This window comes from Marmota monax, unplaced genomic scaffold (assembly GCF_021218885.2).
Source record: "Marmota monax isolate L192 unplaced genomic scaffold, Marmota_monax_Labrador192_F-V1.1 WCK01_AAM20220418_F8-fsc00183, whole genome shotgun sequence".
In the NCBI taxonomy this organism is placed as follows: domain Eukaryota; kingdom Metazoa; phylum Chordata; class Mammalia; order Rodentia; family Sciuridae; genus Marmota; species Marmota monax.
The window spans coordinates 2,350,940-2,378,383 of record NW_026694841.1 but is presented as its reverse complement, the minus strand read 5'-3'; the positions used below and the strand labels follow the sequence as shown (position 1 = coordinate 2,378,383).

At 56.5% G+C, this 27,444-nt stretch overlaps 1 protein-coding gene across 1 annotated transcript; it reads right to left on the bottom strand.

Annotated features, from left to right (window-relative positions):
- Positions 1 to 1,725: 1,725 nt before the first annotated feature.
- On the bottom strand, positions 1,726 to 27,139 carry Dlk1 (delta like non-canonical Notch ligand 1). Its single transcript, XM_046426299.2, has 6 exons — positions 26,980 to 27,139; positions 9,009 to 9,161; positions 7,704 to 7,767; positions 7,090 to 7,220; positions 4,395 to 4,536; positions 1,726 to 2,709 (listed from the first exon to the last, which is right to left on the bottom strand). Exons 2-6 carry the CDS (start codon positions 9,073 to 9,075, stop codon positions 1,962 to 1,964), a joined length of 1,152 nt encoding a protein of 383 aa, XP_046282255.1. The 5' UTR covers positions 9,076 to 9,161; positions 26,980 to 27,139; the 3' UTR covers positions 1,726 to 1,961.
- Positions 27,140 to 27,444: the final 305 nt, after the last annotated feature.

The following is a 27,444-nucleotide window of genomic DNA, read 5'->3' as shown; positions in this document are numbered from 1 at the left end:
AGATGGTCATCAGGGCTTGGGAGGGGGTTCGTCGGGCAGGGGAGTGGGATCAGGGGAGAGGACTTGGATGGGGGAGGGGCTGGGCTGTGGGTCAGGGCGAGGGTGGGGAAGTGGCTGGAGTTGGGGAGCCCGGGCACCCTGTGGAATGAAGTCGGGGAAGGTTGGGGTAAAGTGGAGGGGGACTTCAGGGTGACACTGGGAGGGGCTTACGGGGTACAGGGTCTGGGTGGGAACTTTGTGGGTAGGAGGGACTTGACAGGGTGCCCATGACCAGGGACTGGGGGTGACCAGAGTGACCAATGGGAGAGATGACTGGAAGTGGTTATGAAGAATTCTTTGTTCGGGCTTTGAAATGACATGAACCTGGGACAGTGACGGGGAGTTGATGAGGTGGATGACCATATGACGGTGGCGCAAGTGATCAATGGGTGGCGACGGAAGTGTGCGTGGCTGTGATCTGGATGACGGTAGATGATGAGGGTGGCAAGGACTTGGAAATAAGCACTTGGAGCAAGGTAAACACGCAGGTCATACTTAATAAAGCTACAGTATAGATCTCTATCCAAATAACTTAAGAAGCAAAATATCCCTAACTGGTAAACAGGGGCTGTGTCGCTGCCTAGTCCTGAGCAGGGCTGGGAAGCCACACAGAGCTCTGTCCCATTTCCCTCTATTTTTCGCAAAAAAGATAGATGCTCTTTAAAAAAAAAATCAAATTCAGAAGCTGGCTAGGTCTTGGGATCTGAGGATTATTAACTCAGCAACACAAATGTAAATCCATGGCCAGGTCTCAAGCCACTTTTGCCATAGAACAAGAAAGCGCCCCACAACAATTTCCACCAACTCTGTGAAAACCTTGGTGAGGGCTGTGCTGCTGCTCAGACTTTGCCAGGGGCACTTGCGGTTCAAGGTGCGTGGGAGTTGAGGGTCGAGTCTAGTCTACGGGTCTCGCGGGGGGGTGGGGGTGGCAGGTGTGGGCCTTGGGCTGGGGTAGGGGGGCAGGCTGCCTAAGAGGCAGCTCCCCATGGCATATTATGACTCAAAGGGGCCAATTGTTCCCACAGGGGAAGTGAGCCAGGAGGCTCCCCACTTTGAGAAATGTAGTCAAGATCGATTTCAACATCAAGTGTGCATCCAGGATAGGCCAAAACCTTTCGGATCTCAGGATGAGACTTAGTCTTCATCAGATCCTGTTCTCAGGGTCAGGACACATTTCGGTACACATCCCTTGTTCCTAATTCTGAATTTTTTAGAGTCAGGACCTTGGTGGTGGGTGCTGCCACCCCTCTGTGGAGGGGGGGCGAGAAGTGTGGGCCCGGGATTGGGGTGGGGACTCGCCAAGGATCACACAGCGAGTTAGTGGCAGGGCTGGGACAGGGTCCCGACCCCCCAGCAGTCAACCCGGGGCTCTCTCTGCCTGACACACTGCCGCTGCACTCTGTGGAATCTCAAATCAATCAGAAAGACCTCAGGGGTGCGGTGCGGAGCAGGAGGTGAGTGCGAGTCGGATGTGACGTGTGAGAATCAACGAACCAAAGAGACTGTAGCCCTTTCACAGTGGATGGTCATGCACAGCACTCGTGTCGGTTTCTGCAAGGACTCTGTGGCTGAGACCCCTGGGATAGGGATGTCGGTTCACAGAGCCCTGGTTCTGTTACCATGTTTTTTTTTTGTCTTTTGATATTTTTTTAGAGTTTAGAATAACATACTTATTTCTTTTACTCGTTTGAAGATGAAATTCTTATTATTATTCGTTATCATGCATTAATAGAGAGAAAGAGGAGATAGTCTCCGTGGGCATTGCGCTTGTCACACAGCAACACAAAAGCAATACATGTAAGCATAGCGTTCACTAGATTTCACACAGAAAAAAGCAAATTCCACCACAAAGATTAGCACAGACCGCATGTAGTGAGCTCTGCGAAACCCCGAGAATATAGAGGGGCCTGTGGGGATACTGCTTAGATCTCCTCCTCGCCCGCCTCCTTGCTGAAGGTGGCCATGTCGATCTTCTCGGGGAAGATGATGTTGACCGCCAGGTCTTCCCCGCTGTTGTACTGCAGCAGCAGGTTCTTCTTCTTGCGCAGCATGTGGCTGTAGCGCAGGTTGGACACCCAGGCCTCGCACTTGTTGAGGAAGACGATGCCCACGGTGCCCAGAACCACCAGGCTGGTGAGCACGCCCAGGATGGTGAAGCAGATGGCCTGACCCTCGGTGAGGAGAGGGGTGCTCTTGTTGAGCTCTTTCATGGACACCTTCAGGATGCGGTGCTCAGGCTGCGGCACTGGCAGCTCGTGCACCCCAGGGGTCAGGCGGTAGGTCAGCCCATAGCCACTGGGCAGATGGGTGACCTGCGAGGGGCCGGCCCCGCGCTTCTTCACGCAGGTGGGACCCGTGAACGGGGGCTTGCACAGACACTCGTAGCTCACCTGGGAGTGCTGCAGGCAGGTGCCCCCGTTCTGGCAGGGGCTGCTAGCGCAGATGGTCACCGGGCGGCTGCAGGTCTTGTCGATAAACCCAGCCGGGCAGCGGCAGCGGAAGTCACCCCCTATGTCAGTGCAGACGCCATCGTTCTCGCACGGGTTGGGGGTGCAGCTGTTGGCCACGATCTCGCAGAAGTTGCCCGAGAAGCCAGGAGGGCACAGGCAGGAGGCATGGGAGGCCCGGCCCTCATCGTCCACGCAGGTGCCTCCGTGCTGGCAGGGGGAACTGCAACACACACAACAGGACATGGTAAAGGCCCTCGGGGTGGGCCAGGACAGGGATGTCGGGTGCGAAGGCGGGTGGGGGAGGCCAGGCTCCTCAGCTGCAAGGTCCAGGACCTGACCAGAGGACAGAGGCTCCCACACAGCAGGCGAGGGAGGGAAGGAATGCCAGCCAGGGAGGCACATGGGACCCCCGGCTGCAAGGGGCTCACCAGCTCACCCCATCAACGATGCCAACCTGGAACACACCTGACCTCCCATGCCAGGATGCCCACTTCCTCTCCCACCTGTTATTTCATCCAGAGGACCGAGGGCTAGTTGCTAGACAGGTGGGGAAACTGAGGCTGGGAGAGGAATCATTAGGGACAGCCCAGGTTTGGAGCAAGCCCCTTCCCTTAGCTCCGGCTCTGGGCTGCTGAGGCAGAACCAAGCAGGAGGGGCATTGCTCACACTCTCCCGGGCTCTGCTGCCCTTGCCCCATCTGTGTCCCCCGCCCCACTCCCACCCCGTATTATTATTTTTATTCCTGGTGAGGGAGTGGGCCTGCAGGCTATTGTGAGGGAAACCCTTGGGGACTCTCAGAGTGAAAGCAATGAGTTCTGTCTAGGCTGGTGGCAGCGGTGTCTGTGGCAGGCTGTTTAACAGGGGCCCATTCACCCAAGGGCAGCTTGCAAACTGAAGCCCTGTGCTCAAAGCCAAGCGCACACGGGCATTTAATGTAAGTGCTTTTAAAGGAGCAAGCCCTTTGTCATTCGATAAATGCCAAACTCCAGGGAAGAAAGGGGCCATAAACACGAGGAATCAGCATTGCTGCGGCTCTGGGTGGGGGCACACAGGAGCTGGACTCTGAAGGAATCTCAAGGAGGGGGTAAAATATTATAAATGTCTCATCTTTTTTTTTCCTTCTTGCTAAAAGGGAGAGCAATGGAGTCTAGCTGTCACCTCCCTCAGCTGACACCCTTCTGAATACTGATCTTTGGAGGACACATTCATGGCTGTTTAAAGCTACGGCCTCCTGGGCACTCTATGCCACCCTGAAGGGGCAGGTCAAAGGTGCTCATTGTAGAAGGACACCCCAAACCAAGCCCCAGCACAGGCCCCGGACAGGGTTCTTTCTGTCCTTTGGATTAATGAATTCAGATCCCCACCCCCCATCACCACCTCCCCTGGCCTCAGCCTAAGGCCCATCCAAGGGTGAGGGCTGCTAAGTCCCAGAGCTGGCCCACTGCTTTCTCTGTCCCTTCCCAGCCCCGCAGCCGCTGGCTCCCTCTCCAGACATCCCAGGAAATCCAACTGCAGAGCCCACCAGGTCCCCAAAGCGCCTGCCACAATGTTAAGTGGGTTTCACAAACAGCCTGGCCCTGCTGAACTCTGATCTCCTATTATGTTGCCTTTAGAAAATTATGCAGCTCGGGTCCCGTTCACCATTCCAATCTACTGTCATTCACACACATCAGGACTTGGGAACACCAAGAGAATATGAAATCACCTTCAGGATCCTTTGAAAAAATTATGAAGATGATGCCTTCCCCCCTAAACACACATCTAAAGTGGCTCTCCATGGGATCCTAGGGGCACTTACATCTTTTCTTAGGTGACAGGTCCAACAGGGTCAGGCCAAAAGGGCCTTCAGGAGAAGCAAGACTCAAAGGCAGCAATCATTTGATCAGAGTGGGGAGAAGTATTTACCCATTGATCACGCAGGGTCCGTCCTTCTCCTGGCAGTCCTTGCCAGAGAATCCAGGGGGGCAGGAGCACTCATAGCGGCCGCTATCGAGGTCCACGCAGGTCCCATTGTTGGAGCATGGAGTAGAGGTGCAAGCCCTGACATCTGGGGGGTACCGAAAAAAATCCCACTTAGCTTCTGTCCCAGATGCTAGTGTGGCAGGGATCCCGGCTGAGCTGCCAAATGACTGCTTGTAGCTACTAAGTGGGGTTCACAGTAAGAGGGTATACTGACTCCCAAACTGAGGGTGGGGGTTTGCTTAGAAGGTCACAAGTCAGAAAGCCAGGGCTCCTGATGTCCAGCTCAGGACAGCTGCCCCCCTTCCTCCATCCCCCTCAAGCCCCGAAACAGGTACCCCTCCCCTGAGATTCCTTAGTGCTCGTCTCCTCCACACATACCTGGGAGAGGGGGTCCTCACCATTTGGGGGACTAGTCCAGCCCAACCCTTGTAGAAAACCACCTGCCCGTCACACTTTTCCATCAAAGACCCCTGTCAGGCACCAAGACATATGATTCACCCCACTGCTGCCTGCACAGGCCTATGGCCTTTCTGCTCACAGGTTCCAAATTAAGGGGGTCCAGAATTAAAAGGCTGAATCTTTTGATGGCGGCAAAATCCAAGCGCCTCCTGCCCACACGGGTTTCCATGAACACTAGCGCACTCTCTCTGTCTTTAACGCCCCCTGCCATGCTCACTTCATTATTCGGGCTCGACAAGCTAGTGATGAGCTGAACAAAGGGCCTGGGTCAGGGGCTCTGCGCTGGTGGAGACCTCAGCTCCCTGGCAAAGCCAGGTCCCTTTCTGCTGAGTGACAGAAAGTCCACCTCCCCACCACTCTGTGCCTCAGTTTCCCTCCTTATAAAAGGAAGGGGTCTCCCTGGCTGATCCCTGAGGGGTTTCTGTAATTTGGGCTGCTGCACCTGCCAAACCGAAAGCCAGGGTTGTCCAGGGACAGCAGGTGAAGGTGGGCGGGGGCAGTGGTGGTGGGGAGCTGGCTAACTCCATGTGTGCAGAGCCCCCGAGACCCCCTCCCTCCTGGAAGGGAGACTGCAATCCGTCAGCAAGGGAAAACATGAACGCCATGTTGATGGGCTCTCGGTGGGAACCCGGCCTGGTGCAAGGAAACCACAAGGAGGATTTATCTTTCTGGGACAATGCCGGGGAGCCTTAGCCTGGGGAGCCTCTGCAGCAGGGTCCTAATTCTTCCCTCCTGCCTCCCCGGTCACTCGGAATGTTAGATTTAAGCTAAAGAGCTGGTGACCACCCCAAGACTGACCCTGCTCCTCTCCCTGAAATGCCAAGCCTTGCGATTCACGCATCAGCCCCCCCCCCAGGCCAACCCAAAGCACAGACGATGACGCTGCTCCCAGCACAGGCTGGGGGTCTCCAGCTCAGCAGCAGCTGGGTGCCCAACAGGGGAGAAGGGAGAGGGCAGGTAATTACCCAGAGGGCTATTCCTGCAATGCGACCCCAGACTCTCCAGCCCCCCACCAGGCAGCCTGTCAACCTGGTGGAAAGGGGTGTGCTGAGGGAGGGAGGATTTTGTCTGAAAACTCCTGTAGGGTGCTCTGTGTTCAGATACCAAAGAGAGGGGGCTCTAGGTTAAAAGCCTGACTCTGACCCTTAACCGTGGCTTTTCCAAGGTCCTTTGAATCCCAAGATGGCTCAGAGCTGCTGCTGGTGCCGACACTGCTGCTGCGGCGGCTGCAGTGGGGCGGCGGCGGCAGCAGCAGCGAGGGGCTGCGGAATTGCTGGCCAGAGCGTGAGTCAGCTGCAGATCAGCCCTGCACCATGATGGGGGTCAGATTTTAAGGGCCAGAGACAGTGGGAGGGGGAGCCCCCTTTGCTTCTGTGGTCCTCAGTTTCCCTATTTGTGCCACACAGCCTTTCTAATACTGGGGAGACAGGCCTTGGGGCAGCTGCGTATGCTGCTGGGAGATTTTTTTTGAGGACTTTTGTTCACTGGAACTTTGGGGAGGGTTTTGCCAAATGAGAGTGGGTTCGGACAAACATTTTGCAGCCTAAAAGGGCAGCCCCAGCCAACACTCAATTGCTCTGGGTAATGGAGGACAAAAATGGCATGAATTAATGAACTCAACAGATAACACCAATCTGCACTTTAACCCCTTCTCGGCTATCCAAACCCCCAGCTTCCTGCCACAATGGACCACTGAGCGCTGGCAGCCTGTCCCTTCCTTACAGATTCAACCCCACTCACCATTCCCTGTCTGTTTCTCTGTTTGTCCCTTGCGTTTTGCATTTACAGTGTCCCATATGACTTTCTTGGTGTCTAAGCCCTGAGATACCCCAGCCCTTCCCCATCTCTGTATTTTGGTGACTTACACAGGTTGCCTGGGGTCCACAGTTCAAGCTGCTCAGCTGTGTGTGGTGTTGTTTATTTTTTAACTTTTTATTCAACAGGCAGCTCCCCCTCACCCCCATCCCCAAAGCCTTCTTAGGATGCTAACTGTGCAAAGGTGAGCAAAATAAAGTCCCTACCTTTAAGGAAGCTTTGGGCCCCAGCGGGAAGCCATAGAGGTCTTTACAACCGAAGGCTCTAGGTGTGCTGGAATTAGGCGCCGGGGGGAAGGGAGGCGGCGGGAGGGGAGGCAGGAGGTGGGGAGCAGGGAGAACAGTGGGCAGAGGAAAGTGCCAACCTATGTCACAGAGTTTTCCGTCCCAGCCATCCTTGCAGATGCACTGCCAGGGTTCCTCACAGAGTCCGTTGACACAGCCAGGAGAGGTCACGCACTGGTCACACAGGGGACCCTGCCAACCAGGCTGGCACCTGTAGGAGGGACGGGGGGGAGGCAGATGGGAACATATGAGGTGGGCAGGGGTGGAGAGGGCACTCAGGCTGCTTTTTGTGGACCCAAGAGCTCTGGGGACAGGGAAGGCTCTGCATAGTGCCCGGCCAGAGGGTCCCAGGAGCAAACACCAATCACCTGAATAGAAAAACTCAGAGAATGTGCAAAAGGACAGTCAGTGGGGTCCCTGAGAGCTTAGGAAAGCTGCGTTTTGCCGCAGTGTCCCGCAGTGGTCTCACCCTGCAAGGGGCTCTCTTCCTCCACCCCCCCCCACAGCCCCCACAATTTCCACCCCTCCTTATTCCTCCACCCCTCCTTATTCCCCCAACCGTTTTCTGCAGAGGCAAGGAAGATGTGTGACGCAGCACAGTGGCCATGTCCCCCCTTTCTTTAGCCTGACTCCATGATTCCCCATGACCTTGCCCTGGCCCCCACAAGCTGCCTCTGAGGACCTACTCCATTACCTGCAAACATTGTCATCCTCGCAGAATCCATTTTTAGGGTCACAGGCCGGAAAGCATTCAGCTCCTGAGGCACAAGAAAGGTTACAATTCACCCCACAAGGGCCCAGCAACCAAGGCAAAGGCCATTTTCTTCTAAACAGACCACTGACTGCCCCCAGGGGAGCAGACGACCCTCTTGGGTCCTAACAGCCTGGCACACAGTAGGTACTTCTTATCTGTGGATGGAAGAGGCTGAACCTGCTTGGAAAGAATGCTCGGCCATGTTCCTAGCCAAGACACCAAAGAACACCCCCCAGTTCCCACGGCAGACAGACGCCTCTTTTTCCTCAAAGAAAACACCTAATGAACCTCAAATCCTTTAAAAGCGGGCCTGGGGACAGAGGTGGGGGTGCTCTCCACCCTTGAGCTCAGCCAAACCCTCATTTTTGCACAGTGGGCTAACGGGGGGGGGGGCAGATTTTGAGGTGCGCAGTTTAGAAAAGCCGAGGCAGATTCACCTGGCTGCTCCCAGGTGAGGCAGCTGGGTTGTTTTAAAGGTTCATCTCTGTCAAACCAGGCACCCAGGTCACATTTCCCCTTTTCCCCACCCCACAGTCTTCACAGAAAGGGGGACACACAATCATACTGCAGAGTGGGCTGAATTTTAACACTGTTAAAAGGCATTCTGACACTTTAACAGGCACCTGCTGTATGAGGTTATTCAACCAGCTTTCTAGATAGCCCCCCACACACACAACCACTGGCGCAGAGGGGGCGGGGGGCACTGCGGGAAGGGGGCAACTCTCTCGCCGCCAGAGACAGATGGCCGCTGCAGAGAGAAGTGCCGCAGCCCCTCACCTAGAGAAACGCGCAACGCCACGCAGGAGGGGCTCAGACTGGGATCCTGACGGGAATGGGGGGCTACCACGGCCAAGTCACTTCCCCAAATGCCCCCCAAGACCTGCTCTCAACACGCACGCAGGGACACCCCCCAAAGTTGCGCCACTGAGCATTTCTATAGAAGACCTCCCAGCATCGCCGCTTTTTTCCATACCTTCTCAATCAGCGCAATGACACCCCTCCGAGCACCACTCTGTGAGGCGGGAAGGGGCTGGGGTCTCCACCTCCCCTACTCCAGGGACCCCAGGGGGCGGGCTGGGCATGCGATGATGGAGGGGAGGGCGAGCAGGCACGGCGCCGCGGGCTTAGGGTTAGGTGGGACAAGCGGGACTTGGGGAGACCCGAGGCGCGCGGGGCAAGGGGCAACCAGCGGGGCATCGCAGGCTTCCCCAGAGGGGGCGCGAGCCAAGCCGCCGGGGGTCTCACCATGGGTGCTGTGGCCGATAGCCAGCAGGAGCAAGAGGACGCGCAGGAGGGCTTCGGTCGCGGTCATCGCGGGGTGGCCGGGGTCGCGGTCCAGGGAGCGGTGCGGGCGCAGATCCGGCTCCGGGAGCTGCGCTGGGCTTCTGGTTGCGGACGCTGAAAGGGGCGCGGACGCGCAGCGAGTGGAAAGCCAGGGCTGCACCGGGCTGCGCGCTGCTCTCCGCCGCCGCTGCCGAGAAGCTGCCGCCGCCGCCGCGCGCCGCCCTTTTCGTACCGCCTCCCCCCCCCCTCCGCGGCCCCCGCCCCCGCCCCCGCCTAGCGCGCACGGAGCCGGCGCCGGCCAGTCCCGGTGACCCCCCCGCCCCTCGCGAAGCCGCCCGCAACACCGCAGCAGCCTGGAAGCCCGCTCGCGCACGCGGGTGCACTCTCGGGCTGGACCGGCACAGGTACCCCCCGCACAGGACGCACAGGACAGCGCGCAGGCGTGCCTGCGCAGCCCGCCAGCCCGCCAAGCGAGCGCGAGTTGCAGAAACCAAGCCTGGCTAAGCCGGCAGGCGCTCGAGGAAACTCGACGCGCGGAAGAGAGAAACGCACCCCAAAACTTCGAGAGACTTACTGTGAGGGTCCGGAGCACTCAAGGCTTGCGTTATATGCCCAGAAGAACACAAACGAACACGACGGCAACGTGGAAAACGCACATTAACAAGCAGGCGCCCAAAAAAACACTCAGAAAAATTATTGTGCCCTCAGTTTCCCCAGTCATGGAGAGGCACGACAGGGCATTCAGATGCCCCTTTAGCAACACGCACCCCGCTACCCAGACACAAACAGCAACCCAAACACACCGCAAGGTCAATAATAGTAACAACTGAGACCACCGCATGCTTAGTCCCAGGCGCCCAGACAATAGATAAAAAGTTCAGAAAATCTGGGCATTCTCTGTGCAGAAGCAAAAGCAGAGCACACGCGCACCTAAACACGCTGTAAACACACTGACACCCTGCTCCGATTCAGTCTCAGCCACCCACACACATGCTGGCGTCACAGCGGGGGTCTTAATCATCAGAAACATAAACACGTGGATTCTCCTGCGCACATGTGCTGGCCACACACCTGATATTCATAAGCATCCATGCTCAGTTCCCAAAACCCACAAATCAGATTCTTGGTCATACACTTAAAAAAAATTCAAATATGCAATCACACCTCCCCCAATGAAAATTCTCCCAACACATACACAATTGAATTCATCTTTGTCCACAGTGACACATGTTGTTAGCCTTCCAATATGTAATCTTCCAGACCCACTGGGAAGCCTACAGCCAGGGGTTGCTGGAGTGGGGGTAGGGAATACTGACCCTGCCAGATACTGACCCCCCACCAAAGCTTCTGGGGAGGGGTCTCCCCAATGTCCCTCCTGCCCCCCAGCCCCCAACTCAGTTTAGATTCCAACTGGGGATGGAGCCCTCACTCTGGAGGGGGGGCAGCCACACCCTCTGAATCCCCAGCTCTAAAAGATAGGGAGGGAGGGGGAAGAGGAGATTAAAGGTGTTTAACTTTCTGGGGAGATCAAGATTTTTGGAGGGGCCATTTTTGTAGGCTTAATTTGCCTGCAGATCTGGGGAGCTGGTACCTGCTCCTCACAGCCTCTCCTTACTCAGTGCTGGGTAGAGGGGATCTTTGCCCCTTTGAACCCTGGGGAGTAGTTCCTTTGAATTAGAGCCATCTGAAGGTGCACTGGCAGGTTTGAGGACACTCTGACCATCCTTAGAGATGTGGGAACCCCCAGGGCCAGTGCAGTCCCTTAAGATAGCTGGTGGAGGGGTGGGGGGGTTGCGGGGGAAGGAGGGGTGTGTGGAGAGCACATGGCTCGGGTGGAGACCTCAGAACCGCTCTGAGGCGGCTGAAGCGGAATCCCCATCCCTTTGTGTCTCTTCTCTGGTGTTCTGAGCAGAAGACCCAGATGGGTGGGGACTACTGGCTTTGTTTTGGGGGCAGGCTAGAAGGAACAGTCAGGGTGCCCACCAGATGCCCATGCATTTCTGTGGCTCCTCTCTCTTCCATGGAGTCTTTCCTCGAATCAGTAAAGCTAAGTCTAGTCCGGCAGATCTTTGTGTCCAATGCCCCGGACTAGAACGTGAGCCGCTGGGGGAGCCTGACGCCATCGCGCATGCCTGTAATCCCAGCGGCTCCGGAAGCTGAAGCAAGAGTTCAAAGCCACCCTCAGCAATTTAGAGAGGTCCTAAAGAACTCAGCCAGACCCTGTCTCTGAATAAAATGCAAAAAAAAGGGCTGGGAAAGTGGCTCAGTGGTTGAGTGCCCCTGGACTCTTTCCCCAGTACCAAAAGGAAAAAAAGGGGGGAAAGGGAGAAGAAAGAAAGAAAGCTGGCTCTGTACCTCAGTGGTTAAGCACTCCTGAATTCAATCCCCAGTATTAATAATAATAATTATTATTATTATTTTAAAATTCGTATTTATTGTTTATTATAATTATTTATTATATTAAAATTATTTTTATTTTTAAAAGTGTTTTTTAAAGATGATAATTATTTTAAAATAATAAATAAATAAATAATAAATAAAATAAGAATTATTATTTTAAAATAAAAATAAATAATAATAATAAATAAAATAATAATTATTATTTTAAACTAATAAATAAAAATAAATGATAATAAATAAAATAATAATTATTATTTTAGAATAATAAATTAAAAATAAATAATAAAAAATAATTATTATTATTTTAAAATAATAAATAAAAATAAATAATAATAAATAAAATAATAATTATTATTATTTTAAAATAATAAATAAAAATAAATAATAATAAATAAAATAATAATTATTATTATTTTAAAATAATAAATAAAAATAAATAATAATAAATAAAAATTATTATTATTATTATTTTAAAATAATAAATAAAAATAAATAATAATAAATAAAAAATAATAATTATTATTGTTATTTAAAAATAATAAATAAAATAAATAATAATAAATAAAATTATCATTATTTTAAAATAAATAAATAAAGAAATATTATTATTATCTTTAAAAAACACACTTTTTTGGGCAGCTGGCAGGCCCAAGCCAGGAAGCCCCTCTGTCCATGGCACTGCAAGCACCAAGTTATTCCTGACCCTCCTTCCTCTCTTCCCTCCTCCTGAGGACCCTGTCTTCAGCCTCCAAAATTATCCTATGCAAGAGGCAGAGCTGGCTTCTCAGCTAGAAGCCAAGGAGGGGTGGAAGATCTTAGAGCTGGGTTGCCCAGTGGTGAGGGCTCCCCAGGCTCCTGCCCAAGTCACATGGAGAGGTTGTGACTCCATGGAGCATGAAGGGGGCCCCAGCAGCAGTCCAGTGGGTCCTCCATCTAAATGACTCCTCCCTACCAGGTCCCTTCTCTGCCCTGCCCAGTTTTGGAAGGGAGGGAAGTGGGGGGGCATCCTCACCAAAGGGCACTCCCCTGGCTAATGGGCTCCTGCTCTCTAATCCCAGTTTCATCCCATATCTGCTGAGGGCCCTGGGCCCTGGGCCCTCTTTCCCTGTCTGTAAGCAGAATGATATACCTGTCCCCATAAAGAACTCTGATTTTGTAAACAAGGGAGCTCTGTGCTTACAGTCCTTCCTCCAATAGTTGTGACCCAGCTTCTGCCCCAGCCAGCTACAGAGATCTCACCGAGAGAAGGCAGGGTCCTTCTGCCCTGGGCCTTTTCAGGAGCCCCTCGCAGGTCTGCTGAGGGAGGGAAGAGCTTCCCACTGACACCAGCCCGGGAGCGTATGCTGGTTTGCTCTGGTCTCAATAAAGCAGTTTCAAATTCAGTAGACCAAAGATTTCTTTGCGGCAAGCAGACGTTGAGAGGGGTAAGCTTAGGAGCATTAAGGAAGGGAGGGTGGGGACTGTCACAGACTCCAAGGCTGCACAGAAAGAATGAAAATGCCAATCTAGTCCCTTGAGGAAAAGACAGCAGCGTCTGCAGTTTGCAAGCAGATCGTGGGGCTGGAGAACAGCCACCCCTCCTCTCTCTGTGAATCTCTCCTCTCCGCACCCCTCCCCACATCCAGGGCTTAGGTTCAGACTCCTGGGAGCAGAGGGATGAGGCCAGCAGCCCCCCTCTGGAAATGCTCAGCCCACCAGTCACCACAGCACGGCACATGACTACACGGGTACCGGGTACCGCGACTGGACTTGCCAACCGTGGGGTCACATTAGAATACAGGGCCTGGACTTCCTTGGGGCCAGGCTCCTTCTCACTTGCCACACCAAGGGGCTCTGTCTGCAGCCACAGCCCCCAGTGGGCAGAAGAAAGCCAGCAGAAGTGGCCAGAGAAAGCCCAGCAACAAAGCTGGCCATGAGTGAAAGTTTTCTAAGGGAACTAAAGAAATGTTATAGCCAGTCTTTTCCCCTCTCCCTCCCCCCACCATTCAAATCCTGACCCCGCCAGGGCCAGCTCCAGACCACTTCCCCCTTGATTAAAGACAAAATTGCTGATCAGGGAAGGTCGGCAGGGTGGAGCAAGAGCTAGTCTGGACAGCAGGCAAGGAGGGCCGTTGGGGGCTGCGCCCCCACCTTGACATTCTGCTCTGAGACTCGCCCCCTCCCCAGCGCTGAGAATCTCCCGCCAACAGGCTTTGTTCCTGCCTGAACTGGGTTGTGTTGTTTGGAGACGTCTGAGCCACCGTTGAGCCAGTCCTAGTGGGATCAGGTAGGGTCAGGAGACCCAGGTACCATGAGGTCTTGTGGGTGCCCGTGTCCCCCTCTCCACGCACCGCACAATACAGTCTCCATCCTCCCTCCCTTCAAGAGAAGCCGCTGGCTTCCCGGGCTCTGCCGCTCCGCTGCTCTTCCCAAAGGGAGTGCTTATTTACCAAGGCAGGACCAGAGTCAGACTCCCCAGTTACCTACAGCGGGGAGTCCCGCTGCGGCGACACAGTTAACCCGTGCCAGCTAGGGTTCACAGCAAGCCGCCACAGCTTTTTCTGCCTCTCCCTGGGATCCAGACTCCAGCTCAGAGCCATGTCATCAGAGCTCCCCGCAGTCTGGCTGAGGGGTGACGCAGGCCTACTTCAGAGATGAGCCTGCTAGCCTTTTAGGCTCTGTGAGAGGTCCCTGGCCAAAGCTGGCAGAGCTGGGTTCGAATCCAGACCTACTCCCAGCGGAGGGGTAGACGAGCACAGGGCAGACAGGAGAGTGGACAGGCCCTGGGTTCCTCCGAAGCCCTGCAGCTGGGCAGCTAGGCCACCCTGGGGGCCATGAGGGCTACATGCCAACACCAGGGAGACGCGCAGCTGCCACCCCTCGGATTTTTCTTCCTCCCCGGAAGAAGTTGGAATTATGGAAACAAATTCTGTCTTTGCGGAGGGGAGGGGGCCCGGGGGCGGAGGTTGGAGGGAAGCGAGAGGCGCGCCCGGGTACATTTAGGCGGGAGAACATGACGGTTTGGTTTCAAGTTCAATCAGAGGGAAGGCTCTTCAGGCTCAAGTGGGTTGCTTGCGCGGCGAGCGGGGAACGCGCCGCAGAGGCGCACGCCCCGCGCGGCCTCGTGTGCGGGACCCGGGGCGGCTCGTGACAACCCCAGGCCCTCGTCCGCGCTTCCAGGACCGGGTGTGGCCGGCGGCCGGCAGTGGGCAGGGTCCGCGGCGGGCAGGGCTTGCACGTGTCCCCAGACCCCACGCAGGCCTGCATGTGACGCGGGGGAGAAGGAGCTCGGCTTCTCCAGACCCCGCAGCAAGCCCGGGATGAAAACCACCGGACAGCGGCGCTCACTGGCCTGGGTCCCTGTTCAGTGCTGCCTGCTGGTCGCCCCTCTCCCCCAAACACCACCATTTCTCGTCATCATCGATGATAGGATTCAAAAATAGACCTCTCCCTTCCTCTCTCACCACTGCGATCGACAGGGATGTCAAGTTCACAAGTCTAATTGTCCACGTCATCAATCAAATAATCTTCTTAAAGGGCGCCACTGAGTCATGCGGTGCGTGGGGAGCTTGTGGGGTCTCTAGAGGATTAATGACTCCTCACCCCGCCCCCACACCTTGTAGGTAAATTCACCCTCAACCAGGAGGGAGGAAAAAGGAGTCTTTTCATCAGTTAGCTGGTCCATGCAGGCTTTGGCAAAGACTGCAACGATTCTCCATTCATCAAAAATTCCCAGAAGTTAATTTTCCATAAATGGGGGCTTGCCTTTTTAAATGTAGTCTTTCATCTGTCAGTGTTTGCTGAGCCCCTACTGTGTGCCTGGGGCTCTGCTAGGGCCTCTACAGGGGTGCACGTGGGATGGGTCCCAAGGTGGTCCCTGGCCTCAAATAGTTCAAGGCAGAAATCTAATACTTAGACCCCTCTGAGATTCAGGAGTGTGAGCACTGGGGAGAGGTGAGCAAGGGGTGCTGGGCCCAAGTGGGGAGGGAGTTGGGCACTCCTGGGAGGGCTTGTCCTGTGCGGGAAGTGCAGGGTGCTGAAGGGTTCTCTGGAGTGTTGCTCGTTGGGGAGGGCCTTGTAGGTGGGGAGAAGGGCTGCATCCAGGCCTGGTGGCAAGAGACAGGCATCCCTGTGATCCTTTAAAAGTGCAGGCTGAAGCTGGGCCTGGAAGCCAACACATATAATCTCAGATACGGAGGCAGGAGGATGTAAGTTGGAGCCTAGGCAACATAGCAAGACCCTGTCCCCAAATAAAAACTCAAAATGCTAGAGATGCAGCTCAGTGCTAGAGTGTCCCTGGTTTCAGTTGCTAGGAAAAAAAAAAAAAAGAGTGTAGGTTGAGAGCTGGGCATGGTGGGGCATGCCTGTAGTCCACTACTCTGGAGGCTGAGGCAGGAGGATCGCTTGAACCCAGGGATTCAATGCCAGCCTGGGCAGCATAGTGAGACCCCATCTCAAAAAAAAAAAAAAGTATACATTGTTAAGACAGAATTGGCAAAAGGTGAAGCTGAGGGATAATGCAAACCTTTCATCATTTGGGAAATAAATCTGTCTTAACTATTCTTAAACATTCTACAACCTCCCTGACCTGGCAAACAGAGTCTACAGAACAAGAAACCTCCTTTTTTGCCTACCAGGGTCCACCTACATATGTGTCATGCCCGGACTTGGTGCTGAGTCTTTGGACTCCAGCCAACCCACCCACACACATCCCATGGAGTGCTGCCCACCTGCCTTCCCAGGGGCACCCAGTGATGGCTTCTGTCAGAGGCAGAGGTAAAGGGCCCCAGAATCCGATGGAAATAGGAGAGCCTTTTATTACAGAAAAAATAAATAAAAGTCTTCTCAAGCCCAGAGCCTGAAAGAGGAGCTCTTACCTAGGTCCTTACCCTGGACTAGCCTGGGAGTTTTGGGGTGACTGGCAGAGTCATCACCTTGCCGTATCTCCACGCCTGTGTCTATAAAAGGGAGTGTGTGCATGTGGCTTGCCCTCCCCCCCCCCACCGTACCTGTTGGCAGGAAGCTCTGTCAAGTTTAAAGCTGTGAAAACACATGGCTCTCGAGGAATTTAAAATGTTCTTTTACTATATTCTCTTATTTGTAAGGAAGCATTACCAGTTTTATTCAATTACCTTTGAAAAGTGTTCTTGATGTCCTACTATATGGGAGACATTACGGATCTCCTGAAAAGAAGGGAGACGTTTCTTACCCCCAGGGAGTGGAGTGGGACATGGGCAGGAGGTGAGATGGACACAGGCCTGCTCCTCTCTGCCCAGAGCCTAACAGCCTCTGACCTCTACCCACCAGCACACAGTGGTCCTGGCCCAGTACTGGAAGCGTGAGCCCTTTCCCCAGTCACCCCTGGGCACCATCATCTTCCCTGAACACACCTTCATGCCCTCTGCTAATGGGTTTTGCACACGTGCGTGCCTGACCCCGGGAGGCCAGAAGCATCTTGTTCAACCTAGCGCCCACAGCCGGTGGCCTGCAGTGCTACCCACGAGGTGATTATGGATTAAGTGAATTAATGAATAAATGAATGAGTCACAAAATGTTCTCTAAGGGTTACCATGGTCCCCTAGGAAAGACCCTGTGTCCTGGCAACTGTCCACTGTCGCACGGTGCCCCCCGAGAAGCCATCCTCTTGTCTCCTGGTTCCAGGGGCTGCTGACCTCCCAGACCAGCCTTCCCAGATGGAGGGCCCCCAGGGGTGCAGCAGTGCCCCCAGTTAGCTACTCCCCAACCAGGGCACCCCGGTTCTTATACTTGGATTGAGGGAGCACCCACCCCCCCTTCACCTCCCCCAAGTGCCTGGCTTCTATGAACTGCTCTCCTGAGCTGAGAGCCCGTTCCTATGGCGACGCTCTGCACCTCGGGAGGCCCTACCTAGCTGTCTGCAGCCAGACTGCAGCCAGAGATGGACAGCAGGGGCTGACGGGCCTGAGCTGACCCCTGTTCTCTCAACACATGCGCACACGCGCGTGCGCGTACACACACACACACACACAGGATTTCTTATCACCCAACCTCAAGTGTAGTCAATTTCTGATGTTTTAATTTGATCTCTATACAGAAATATACATTCCTCTGTTCCATCTCTGGGGCTCAGTGATAGAGCTGGATGCTGAGGCCCAGAGAGGTTGAATGGTTCTCTGTAGGTCACACAGTAAAGACTTGACAAAGTAGTCACTAGAATCTTGGGAGTGGCACCCTGCCAGGAAGACTGTAGAAGTTAATTATAAAAAGTCCTTTGAGGAGCCTCAGGTTTCCTTGTTTAAAAGGGTCTATTCAAGGTCTGATCACAAAGCCCAGACTGGAAACAGAAGAAATCATGTCATAGGAGTCGGAGCCAAGTTGGAACAGAGATGGCCCTCTCTTTGCTGCTTCAGTGTCAGAGAACTTGGGGAAGCAGTGAGGCTCCCCCTGGACTGGCCAAGTTCCCCCACCCCCTCGTGTTCTCTTTCCTTCTTCCTCCCTGTCCTGGAATCCAGCTCTCTGTGCCTTTCTTACTTGAAAGCTGGGCCCAGGTGCAAGCCTGCTTCCTCTCAGGCCTCTCCCTGGAGGTCTCTGGGAAACTTCTCTCCCATCTGTCATCCCAGGACCTCCATCACTCTGTACTTGCTGGAGCCAAGGCTTGGACTTCCTGCTCCCTCGGCCTCGCTCCTCTGTGCACATAGGTCCCAAGGCCTGGACTCCACACCTCCCCAATGGCTCTCCAGCCCATTCCTGTGTCCCCATTCTGGCCACCACCAGCCTGATCCCAGCAACTGCCCCTCTCATTAATAATGACACCAGCTATGGGACTGTCTCCCCGAGCCTCTGCCTACCCCGGCTGTGTGGGGCAGGAAGCAGAGAGGTTTTCTTGATGTGAATATCCAGAAGAGCCTCCCAGCCAGAAGGGAGAGGGAAGAGGAGGAAGGGAGGGAGGGAGGGAGCAGGGATGGGAATAGATTTGCCCTTTCCAGTCATTTCCGCTCTTCCAGCACTCCATGATCAGAATTAGGCACACAGTAGGTTCTCGCTAAGTATTTGTGACATTGAATTGCACCATTTTGTCAAAGAATCGATACAGAAGCATTTGGCTTGTTTGGGGCGCCTTGGAGACCGGAAATGGTCTTTTAACCCTGGGGAGAAACTCCTCCCTGCGAAAATCTGCCTGCAGCCTGCAGACCTTCCTTATTGATTCCTCGGCAAGCTTCTTTTCAGTGGCTCCCCTGCCTCTGATGAGCAGTCATTTCTGACTGGATTTTACTTAATTCTGCTCCCCTGCAAGTGGCTGGGCAATAACCTAAGCTGTGTGAGGTCAGAAGCATGGCCACTATCGATCCTCACATGCCATGCACGCAGGGGACCTTGCTAGCACAGCCTCACCTGGCTTGGGGTTTGTCTTTTGTCAACATGTTGTTTTCCCAGTGGCTTCAGAAGCACCCCAGTACTGCGGGCCATTTTCAGCATCTCCTCTGCACAGGGCAGGACCCGTGTGAGGTTGGCAGGGGAGCTTGGAGGATGGTCCAGGCTCTCTGAGCTACTGTTTGTCATCGTCCCCCACCTAATGGAGATGTCAGGGGGCCAGAATAGTCTGAGTGGGCAGCTTCTGCCAGCAATGGGCGCTTAGTAGGTGCTCAGGGTCTGGTTCTGGTTTCCTCTCCAGTATGAGGGTGCTGGTGGTGCTGGAGGATGGGGACAAACCTCTAGCACCACCAGCAAGGGAGGCTCAGAGTCAGCTGCCACACAAGTCATGTGGTCCTTGAGGCCCACCCACCTGAGGCCCTGCTACTGTCCTGAACCGGCTCCTGCAATCCCAAAGGGTCACCACTGTGGGGCTCACTCCTCAGGGCCCATTCCCAGCCTCAGCCCTTCCTGCATGACAGCTTGAGTTAACCAGGGACCAGGACCAGGGCTGGGAGGCCTGTGTGACTCAGGGAGGGGCTCAGCAGGAAACAGATGGTGCATGCAAGATGGTTAAACCAGAGTTTAATAAAGGACTATTTACAGTGCTGTGGGTGGGGTGCAAGGAAGCCAGAGGATGAGGAGCGCCCAGTCACCCACAGGCCTGCTGTCGAGGGCAGTGCAGGTACCTGAACAGCAACCAAGAGCTGGGTGGAGAGGCAGCGGGTGGGTTGCCATCCTTGGTAGGGGGGTTCCATCCATGGTGACCACCCCAGGGGTCTGACTTCCTTCCCAACTGAGGAAGACCATCAGGTGGTCACTAGGGACACAGACAGGACAAAGGGTGGAGGACAGCTCTGCAGTGATGTAAGAAAAAGAGCCCGCAGGACCCAGAGCATCACTAGAGCCAACTGCCTCCTCTCACGGGGGAAACTGAGGCCACAGGATCCTCTTGGTGGCAGAATTGGGCCTCAAAGCCAGGCCTCTGATTAGAGCCCAGGTCTTATGCCCCCAGCCCTCCTTGCCTTGGGTATGTGTCAACCTGGAGCAGGGCCCACCTGAGCTGCCTGGAGATGGGGTGGAAGTCCAGACAGAGGCTACAGCCTCTGTGCTGCCTCCCCTGGTGGCCTTCACACACGTAGGCAGCCCGAGTTAGCTATGCCCGTGAATGAGCCAGACCTCAGGGCCCAAGCTGCTGAGTGCCAGGTGTGGCCGCACCCACACAGCCTCCTGTACCAGGAGGAACCCCACAGGGCCGTGAAGTCGGGCCCACCCCCGGCACCATCTGAGCTGAGATCTACACTCAGCCAGGGGGTGACATCTGCAAGAGCTAAAAATGGGCAGAAAAGACACCACAGGCCTCCTGTCAGGACTGGGGCAAGCCTCAGGTGGTCTTGGGCAACGCGTCTCCCTTTTCTGGGCCTCATTTTCCCTACCTGGTCTCTGGTGGCTCTGGCCTGCTGACATGGCCTGGACAGGCGTGAAGGAGCCCTGGACCAGGTAGAAGAGGGGAGCAGGGTACTTTGGTGCATAGGGGGAGCGTGGGCAGGACAGTGGCCAGGCAGGGGGAGAGCTTGGGACGGGAGGTGGACATCGTGGCAGTGGAAGGGGCCCATGGAGGCGGCTAGTCAGGAGGTGGAGGCAGCAGCGAGTAAGGCACAGGACAGGGGAGGCACTCAGGAGGGGAGCAGCAGCTACCCAAGGGCAGGGGCCGCAACCCAGGCTGCCCCTCGTTCCCCTGCGGCCCTGTGCTGCCAGCAACTGTCCTTCCGCGGGCTCCTTCCTCGATGCCCCAAACACCCTCCAAACCTCCTCTCTATAGAAACAGGAATCTCAGACACCAAGAGAGAAGAGCGACAGGACAGGGGCTGCCGGGAGAGCCCAGTGCCGCAGGGATATCAATCCAGTGGAGATGGGGAATGGCCGCTGGGGCCGGCAGGGGCAGCAGGAGTTGCAGCGCTGGGAGAGAGAAACTGCGCCAGGGTGAGAAGCGGGGAGGGAGTCGTCCGCCACGGTTCAGGGTGTAGAGGAGCTCGCGCCATCGTGCGCATGCGCGGGGTGCGAGTCTCGGGTTGGCCACGGGGACCCTCGGGGTTTGGGAGCCGAGAGCCTGCAGATGCTGAGCGAGGGCGTAATTGATTAATTGAATGAGAAGCACACGTCTGCTCCTCTGCGGGTTCCGGGTCTGGTGGGGAGACGGGGATTTGAACCGACACCTCCTTCAATCCGACATGCTGTCTAATTGAGTTAGCTGCATCCCTGCGGGCCAAGCGGGCCAAGGAGCCGCAGCCACCTGGGGCTCGGGAGGTGTCCCGCAGGTCCTCTTCCCGCCCAGCGACACAAAGCGGTTGCCTTGGCCCAGGCGTACGAAGCTCTGGGCACTGTCCTTATCGCAGCAGCAGCACGAGCGTTAATTGTGCTTTTAACTTTCAAAGTGGTTTCGCATTGATTTTATTTACTCCTCAGAACTCAGCATCTGTCATGCTCTGCCTCGGAGAATGGGGAGCCACTCCGCGGGCTGGGAGGTGGGGGGAAGGCTCCTGAGGCCGGCCCGGCGCATGCCTGAGTCTCCTCCACACCCACCGCGGCCACCACCTGGCCCAAGGAGCCGTGCATGACGGATGCTTGGACGGATGGCACCAGGGTAAACCACGGCTGCTGCAGGGCTCTCGCCCCTGGCCGGGCCTGGGTGCTGTGGTCCTGGAGGCCCTCACGCATGTCTGGATTCACTTTCTGTCACAGTCAAACATCTGGAACCTCCACAGGTGCCATCAACCCTTCTGAGAAGGCAGGAGGGCTGTGGCTTTTGGCTTTGTGGCCTCTCCTTGGGGACCTGTAGGTTCCAGAGCCCTTTGGAGGCATGGGAGAGGTGGGGAGGGCAGGGATGAGGCCTTTGCTGGCCCCTCCTGACATGCTCAGGTGTCCCTGGGCCTCCAGGGCCTGGGCCTTCCTGTGGACTCCTAAATGCTCGTGCCCTTGACCTCCCCACCTCACTCGATGTAGGCTCCCTTTAAAGGTCTTCTGGGTGTCCACCCTCCAGTCCACGCTGTGCAGAGGGCCACCTGCCCCAGGGGCTTCCCTGCACCCTGCCAGGGCACCTCATGTCCTCCCTGAACTGTGATGAGGGCGTCTGACCAGAGGCTGGGGTGAAGGCCTGTCAGCAGCCACACTGCCGTGGCCTGGACAGGTTGAGGCACCCAGGGTGTGAGGCCTGGTTGTGGGCTGGCACTGGGCCCAGGAGGAGCCGCAATGGCGCAGCTGCGAGTGGCCACCCGGTCCCCATGTGCTTGCTGGGTTGCCTGCCAGAGGGCTACCGCAGGCCGTGGGCAGGGATTCCCCAGGGGAGCTGCCTGGCTTCCTGGTGGTTTGGGGCGCCCGTCTCAGCGGCTCCCTCGGCCTGCACATCCCTGGTGCTGGTATTTTTAACTTGGCGGGGCTTTTAATAAACCCTCTGTGTGGGGAGCAGTAAACAATGATCTCAGGACTCGACTAATTAAGACACCACTCTGAGGTTGCAGATAGAAGCTGTTGTGGCTGGTTCCGTCCTAGGGAGGCCTGTCCCTCTGGGGCCACCAGTGGGCTTCTAGCTGCAACTTCAGGACCGCAATGTGCCGGAACCTGGAAACGCAGGGATCCTGGACTATGGGCAGGATCTCTGCAGCCTCTCTGCAGGCCCCTCAGACCCCACCACCTTCTTCAGGAAGTTCCCTGCGCCATGTGCATGGCTCTCCTACATGTGGGTGGCTGGGGAGCAGGCGTGGGGTCTACTCCCACCTCCTCCAGTGGCCACTACTCATCCGCTGACCACCACCTGCTGTCTTCTCTCCTGGACCCAGGAGGCTCTTGCTCTGCTTCCCCTCTCTTCCTCTTGCTGGGAGCCACCCCAACAGGCTCCCTGCAGCTACTGAGCCCTGGAGGAGTTGCTGACCCTCCGGCTCTCTCTGTCCTCCTGCCTTTTCACCCTAAGTATAGATGCTGGGGGACCCCTCCACCTGCCCCTCATCCAAGGCAGAGGTGATAAGGAACCACACGCAGCACCCCCCTTCTGCCCTTCCCCGATGCCCAGGCTCCACCCAGCATCCCCTGGTCCTTCCTGGGCCATGACACATGGGTCAGCGGTGCCCTGGCTGCTGTGGGTAGCTCTCTAGGACTGCAGTCTGTCCGTTTATGGAAGTCATTGGGGAGGACCCCAGAGCAAGCTGCAATGTCCCACAGGAGCAAACAGTAGGTGCTTAATCAACACCAGGCTTCTTTGGGCAGGACCAGTTTGGTGGGAACCCAAAGGAGATGATCATCCTCCACCTGTGACCTCAGGGACTCAACCCTCAAACTCTCCACTCCCTGTCCCACGGGTGCCGTGGCAGCCTTAGCCCCAGTTAGGAGTCTGTAAGACCAGCACCAGGTCCCACCCGCACTCCCTGGAGGCAGCTTGGGGTGGAATGGGCACTGGAACTCTGCCAGACCTCAGTGTGCACATCTGGCGGGGGGGGGGGGGCAAAGCGGCCCTACTCTGAGAACCCCCGAAAGGCTGTGGGGGTGCTGGGCTGGAGGGAGAGCTGGGAGCAGAACAGCTGGCCCCGGGTGTCACCACAGGGCCTGACTGCTGTTATCACAACCATCAGGAATGTGCCTGCTGACCTTTAGGGTGACTGGGCCTCCCTCAAGGGCGGGGGGAGTCGGCCACCTGTTTGGGGGTATCCAAGTGATGACTGGCTTGTGGGCTGCCTGTGGGCACCCTGAGCCCCCAATTGTCACGGAGCTTCCCAGCTCTGCAAGCTGCTCGGTCTGCCTATGCCAGGAACACTGTCCCCAACAAAGCCTGGGCTGCCTTCTGGCCTCTGCATCTGCCTCTTCTTCTCAGCCTCTGCCTGTCAAGACAGAAGCTGGCAGGGAGGGGTTTGCCAGCCTGAATCGTGGCATTTTTTCTCACGTTCCCTGGCCCCAACTCCGTAGAAACATCTGCCGTGACTTCCCTGGGACGGGAGAGGCTCTAGGGTTTTCTCCGCATCTCCCAGGGAAAAAGGCAAAACAGGGTGCTGGAGTGGGGACCATGCCCTGATGGCAGGTCCATGCTCAAGGGTGCAGTTGTCCAATAATTGGCCAGTCTGAAGGCCATGGCCATGAGAGGCCGTGATGAGGGGACCCCGCCAGGGCCCACATGCTGCTGCATGTTTCACATGTGGCCCTATGGCCTGGGGACAGTGGAGCCACAGGCTAGGGACAGTGGTGGCATCCCCGCTCAGGTCTGTTTCCCCTTCTGTCCTTGGGGATGGTTACAAAGCCCACAGGTTACCTAAACCCAGTGTCCACCGAACATGGCCCGACCTTCCTGCCTCCAGCAAACCTGCCCAGGGCCTCCCTCCTGGCCGCCCGGGCATGGCCTGCTCCCCTTCCACCTGCCCGAGGCTTCCCTCCCTGGCAGCAGCTCCTATTTTTTCCTCTACCTGAGGACACCTCGTCACCCTATCCCTTGACAAAACACAAGCCCGTCCTCCTGGGCCAGCCTGCACTGACGCACACAGCTAAGAGCTCAGGCCCCACTGTCCTTCCCAGGCCCTGAGGAGGGCAGAGACCCCTCAGCAGCAGCCCAGGGATGGGAACACATCTGTGGAGACTGTACTGCCCCCCAAGGGCTGGGCAGCCGCTGAACTGAGACCCCAAGGGCAGAATTCAGTCGAACGAACGCGTCTTTCTTCAGGCTGCCCAGCAGAGGTTTCTTAAAGGGAGGGCTGTGGCGTGCCACAGAGGAGAATGCGGGTGGACAGACGGACGCTGTGGGCCTGGGGTGAGCTGCTTACGCAGCTTTGCATTTCAGAGTGGAATTTATGAAGTTGGAATGACCCAGGACCAATATGGTGGGTACACTGTGCCCTGGTAAGTGCCCAGCGGAAACCGGCAGGCAACAGGGTCCAGAGAAGGGAGAACCAGGAGGCCACCGTGGACCTAATCCCCTGAGCCCCCAGCAGAGCCCTGAGCTGGACAAGATGTCCGGGAGCAGTCAGGCTGGGGTCCTTTCCCGCCAGCCAAGTTTTGGGGGTGCCATGGCGGCCCAGGCAGGGCCTGAGGGCCTTTGGAAGGCTTCCCAGCAGAGGTGACCTTCGGGATGGGCCTTGAAGGGTTCAAATGAGTTGGCCAAATGCAGGGGAGGGGGAGGCCTTCCCGGCAGCAGGGCAGCTCGAGCCAGGGAAGGCCAGGGCGCCCACGTGCCCAGCTATTTTGGGAGCCGAGTCAGAGACCCAGAAGAGTGAAGGGGAGCAGCTGTCCCTGAGGTGGCCGCAGGTCGAAGGGGCTGCTCAGCCAGGGGTCCTGAGTGTCAGGCGCCCGCCTGGCGGAGTCATGGGCAGCCAGGGCAGGTTCTGGGAAGCAGGAAGACAAGGCCAGAGCGTTGAAAGAGCTGCAGCGGTCACTGCAGTGGCCATGGCGGAGGAAAGACAGTGGGGACAGCGGGAACCACAAAGAGGTCGGCCCAGTTGAGAGGCCAAGAGGACTGGACCGGTGGGGGTGGGTGGCCCGGGGCAGGGGGCTGGGAGCAGGGCCCCCTGGAAGCTGAAGAGCACGGCCCCTGCCCCTGCCCGCTCTCCCTGTGCTCCCCCCACTCTGCTCTCCATATGACATGGAGAGAAAAAAACTGCTGGAAACTCTCCAGGGTTGGCTGTGAGGTTTAAAAAGAAAAAGAAAAAAAGAAAAAAAAAAGATACTCCAGAATAGTGCGCATACAATGAGCTCGTTTAGGTAAAACGGAAAAGAAATGTGCCATCTCCACTTTCTTTCCACTCTTCTATTTATATGTTTGCACATGCATAGAAGTTTCCGGAGGATCACACAAAAACTGTTACTAGAGCTCATCTTTGCTGAGTGGGCTGGGAACTGGGAAAGGAGGAAGACACGCTGGCACTTTTACAAAGTGCCAAGGGAAAAGGTCAATTGTGTGCTTGAAGCAACTTCTAAACTAAGGAGAGACGAGTGAAAAGGCACCGCGGAGGGCCACGCGGGCCCGTGCTCAGGCCCAGGACAGGGGACCCGGGCGGTGCCGCGGACCTGGCCTGGGTCCCCCTCCCTGCCGGCCCTGCCCAGGCCTGTGTCCCCCTGAAGGGCAGGGCTGCCCTGCAGGCGCCTCCCCCGCTCTCGGCGGGCAGGCTGCGCCCCCTGCCGGCGGGCCCGCTGGCCCTCCCGCTGCCCCAGGAGCTTCCCCTGGCGGGCGCCCTGCCACCTGGGACGCGTTTCCTAGGGGAACAGTCCGTGCGGCCAAGAGATAAGAGGAGCGTGCTCTGAGCAAGACAGCTGAGGGGAGATAGGCGCTATCACGTCCAGCCTAATGAACCCCCTGGAAGGCTCTCTCCGGAGTGATGAATTCGGCTCCCAGACTCCTCCCAGCCAGGGACCCACCAGGTCCCCATAAGTCACGTCTCAGGCTGCTCCTGCGGCTCCTCGCACAGCCCAACAGGGAGGCCTGCGAGCGAGGCCGATAACGAATTTTGAAAACACGGCATTTTACACCTCACTGCCCCAGCATTAAGAGGACACGGTGGGTTGTTCCTGCCGTCAGCCTGGGCCATGGGAGGCCAGGCAGGGGAGGCCACAGGGCCTGCACCTAGGGGTGGGGTCCCAGGGTGCCATCCCTAAACTCTTTTCCTGCCCCTCAGTGGTGGTCCAGGAGGGGGACAGTGCCAATGGGGTCCTTGTTCCACTGACCATGGCAGCTGTGTGGGGAGGGAAGGTGCCCCAGGGCCCCACTGAGCTGTTCCCCCCTTCCAGGCCCCATGGAGGCCCAGGCCCAGACCCGGCTCCTGACGCCCGTCCGTTCCCAGCAAGCACGGCCAGGTGGCTGGATGCTCTCCCTCCTCCTGGGAGCTGCATGGACAGCTGCGTCAGACAAAACCCAGACTGCGGGGCTGCTCAATAACACTCCCCATCACCCGCCCCAGGCCGGCCAAACGGCTCTCTTGGCGTCATAACGGTCAAGGTCTGGCCACCCCCGCCGGAGGGGTGCTCGGGAGGGGCACGGAGGCCCTGCTGCCTCAGGGACAGATGTGTGGGAGGATGGAGGGGGAGAGGGGGCCAAGCCAGGGGCCACTGCCCCGTGTACATGGGACGGGGGCAGCCTGAGTCCCAGCCCTCCATCTGCCGTGCCCCCCCCCCCAAAGGTGTGCGTGGAGTCCCCCACCTTTGCCAGTCTCCTTCTGCTCGCCCCTGTCCGTTTTCTGCAAACCAGGGCCAATTCCCAGCAATTGTCTGTTCCTGACACTCAGGGACTTGGGGTGCAGAGGGACCCCACCTGTCCCCAGGGCCCTTCACCCAGCACAAGGGAAGTGTTTCCAGGCCCCTGTGCCCAGGCTCCATCTGACCTTGGAGGAGGACACCCGAGGAGCAGGAGGGAGGGTTTGGGCGGGGCAGGAGCGGCTCCCAGCCCAGGTGGAGCCACCCAGAGGCCTGGGCTAGCAATTGACCTGAACCAGAAGGTGCCAGGTGAGCTGGACCCGACGCAGGGAAGGCCCTGCCTCTCCAGTCCTAGTGGGTGGCCCAGGTGACCCCAGCCCTTGGAGGGTGATAGTCCCACTTGGCCCCCTCGATGCCCCTTTGGACCCCAAACTCCCAGAGGACAGAAAGGAGCACCTGATGGCTAAAGGGG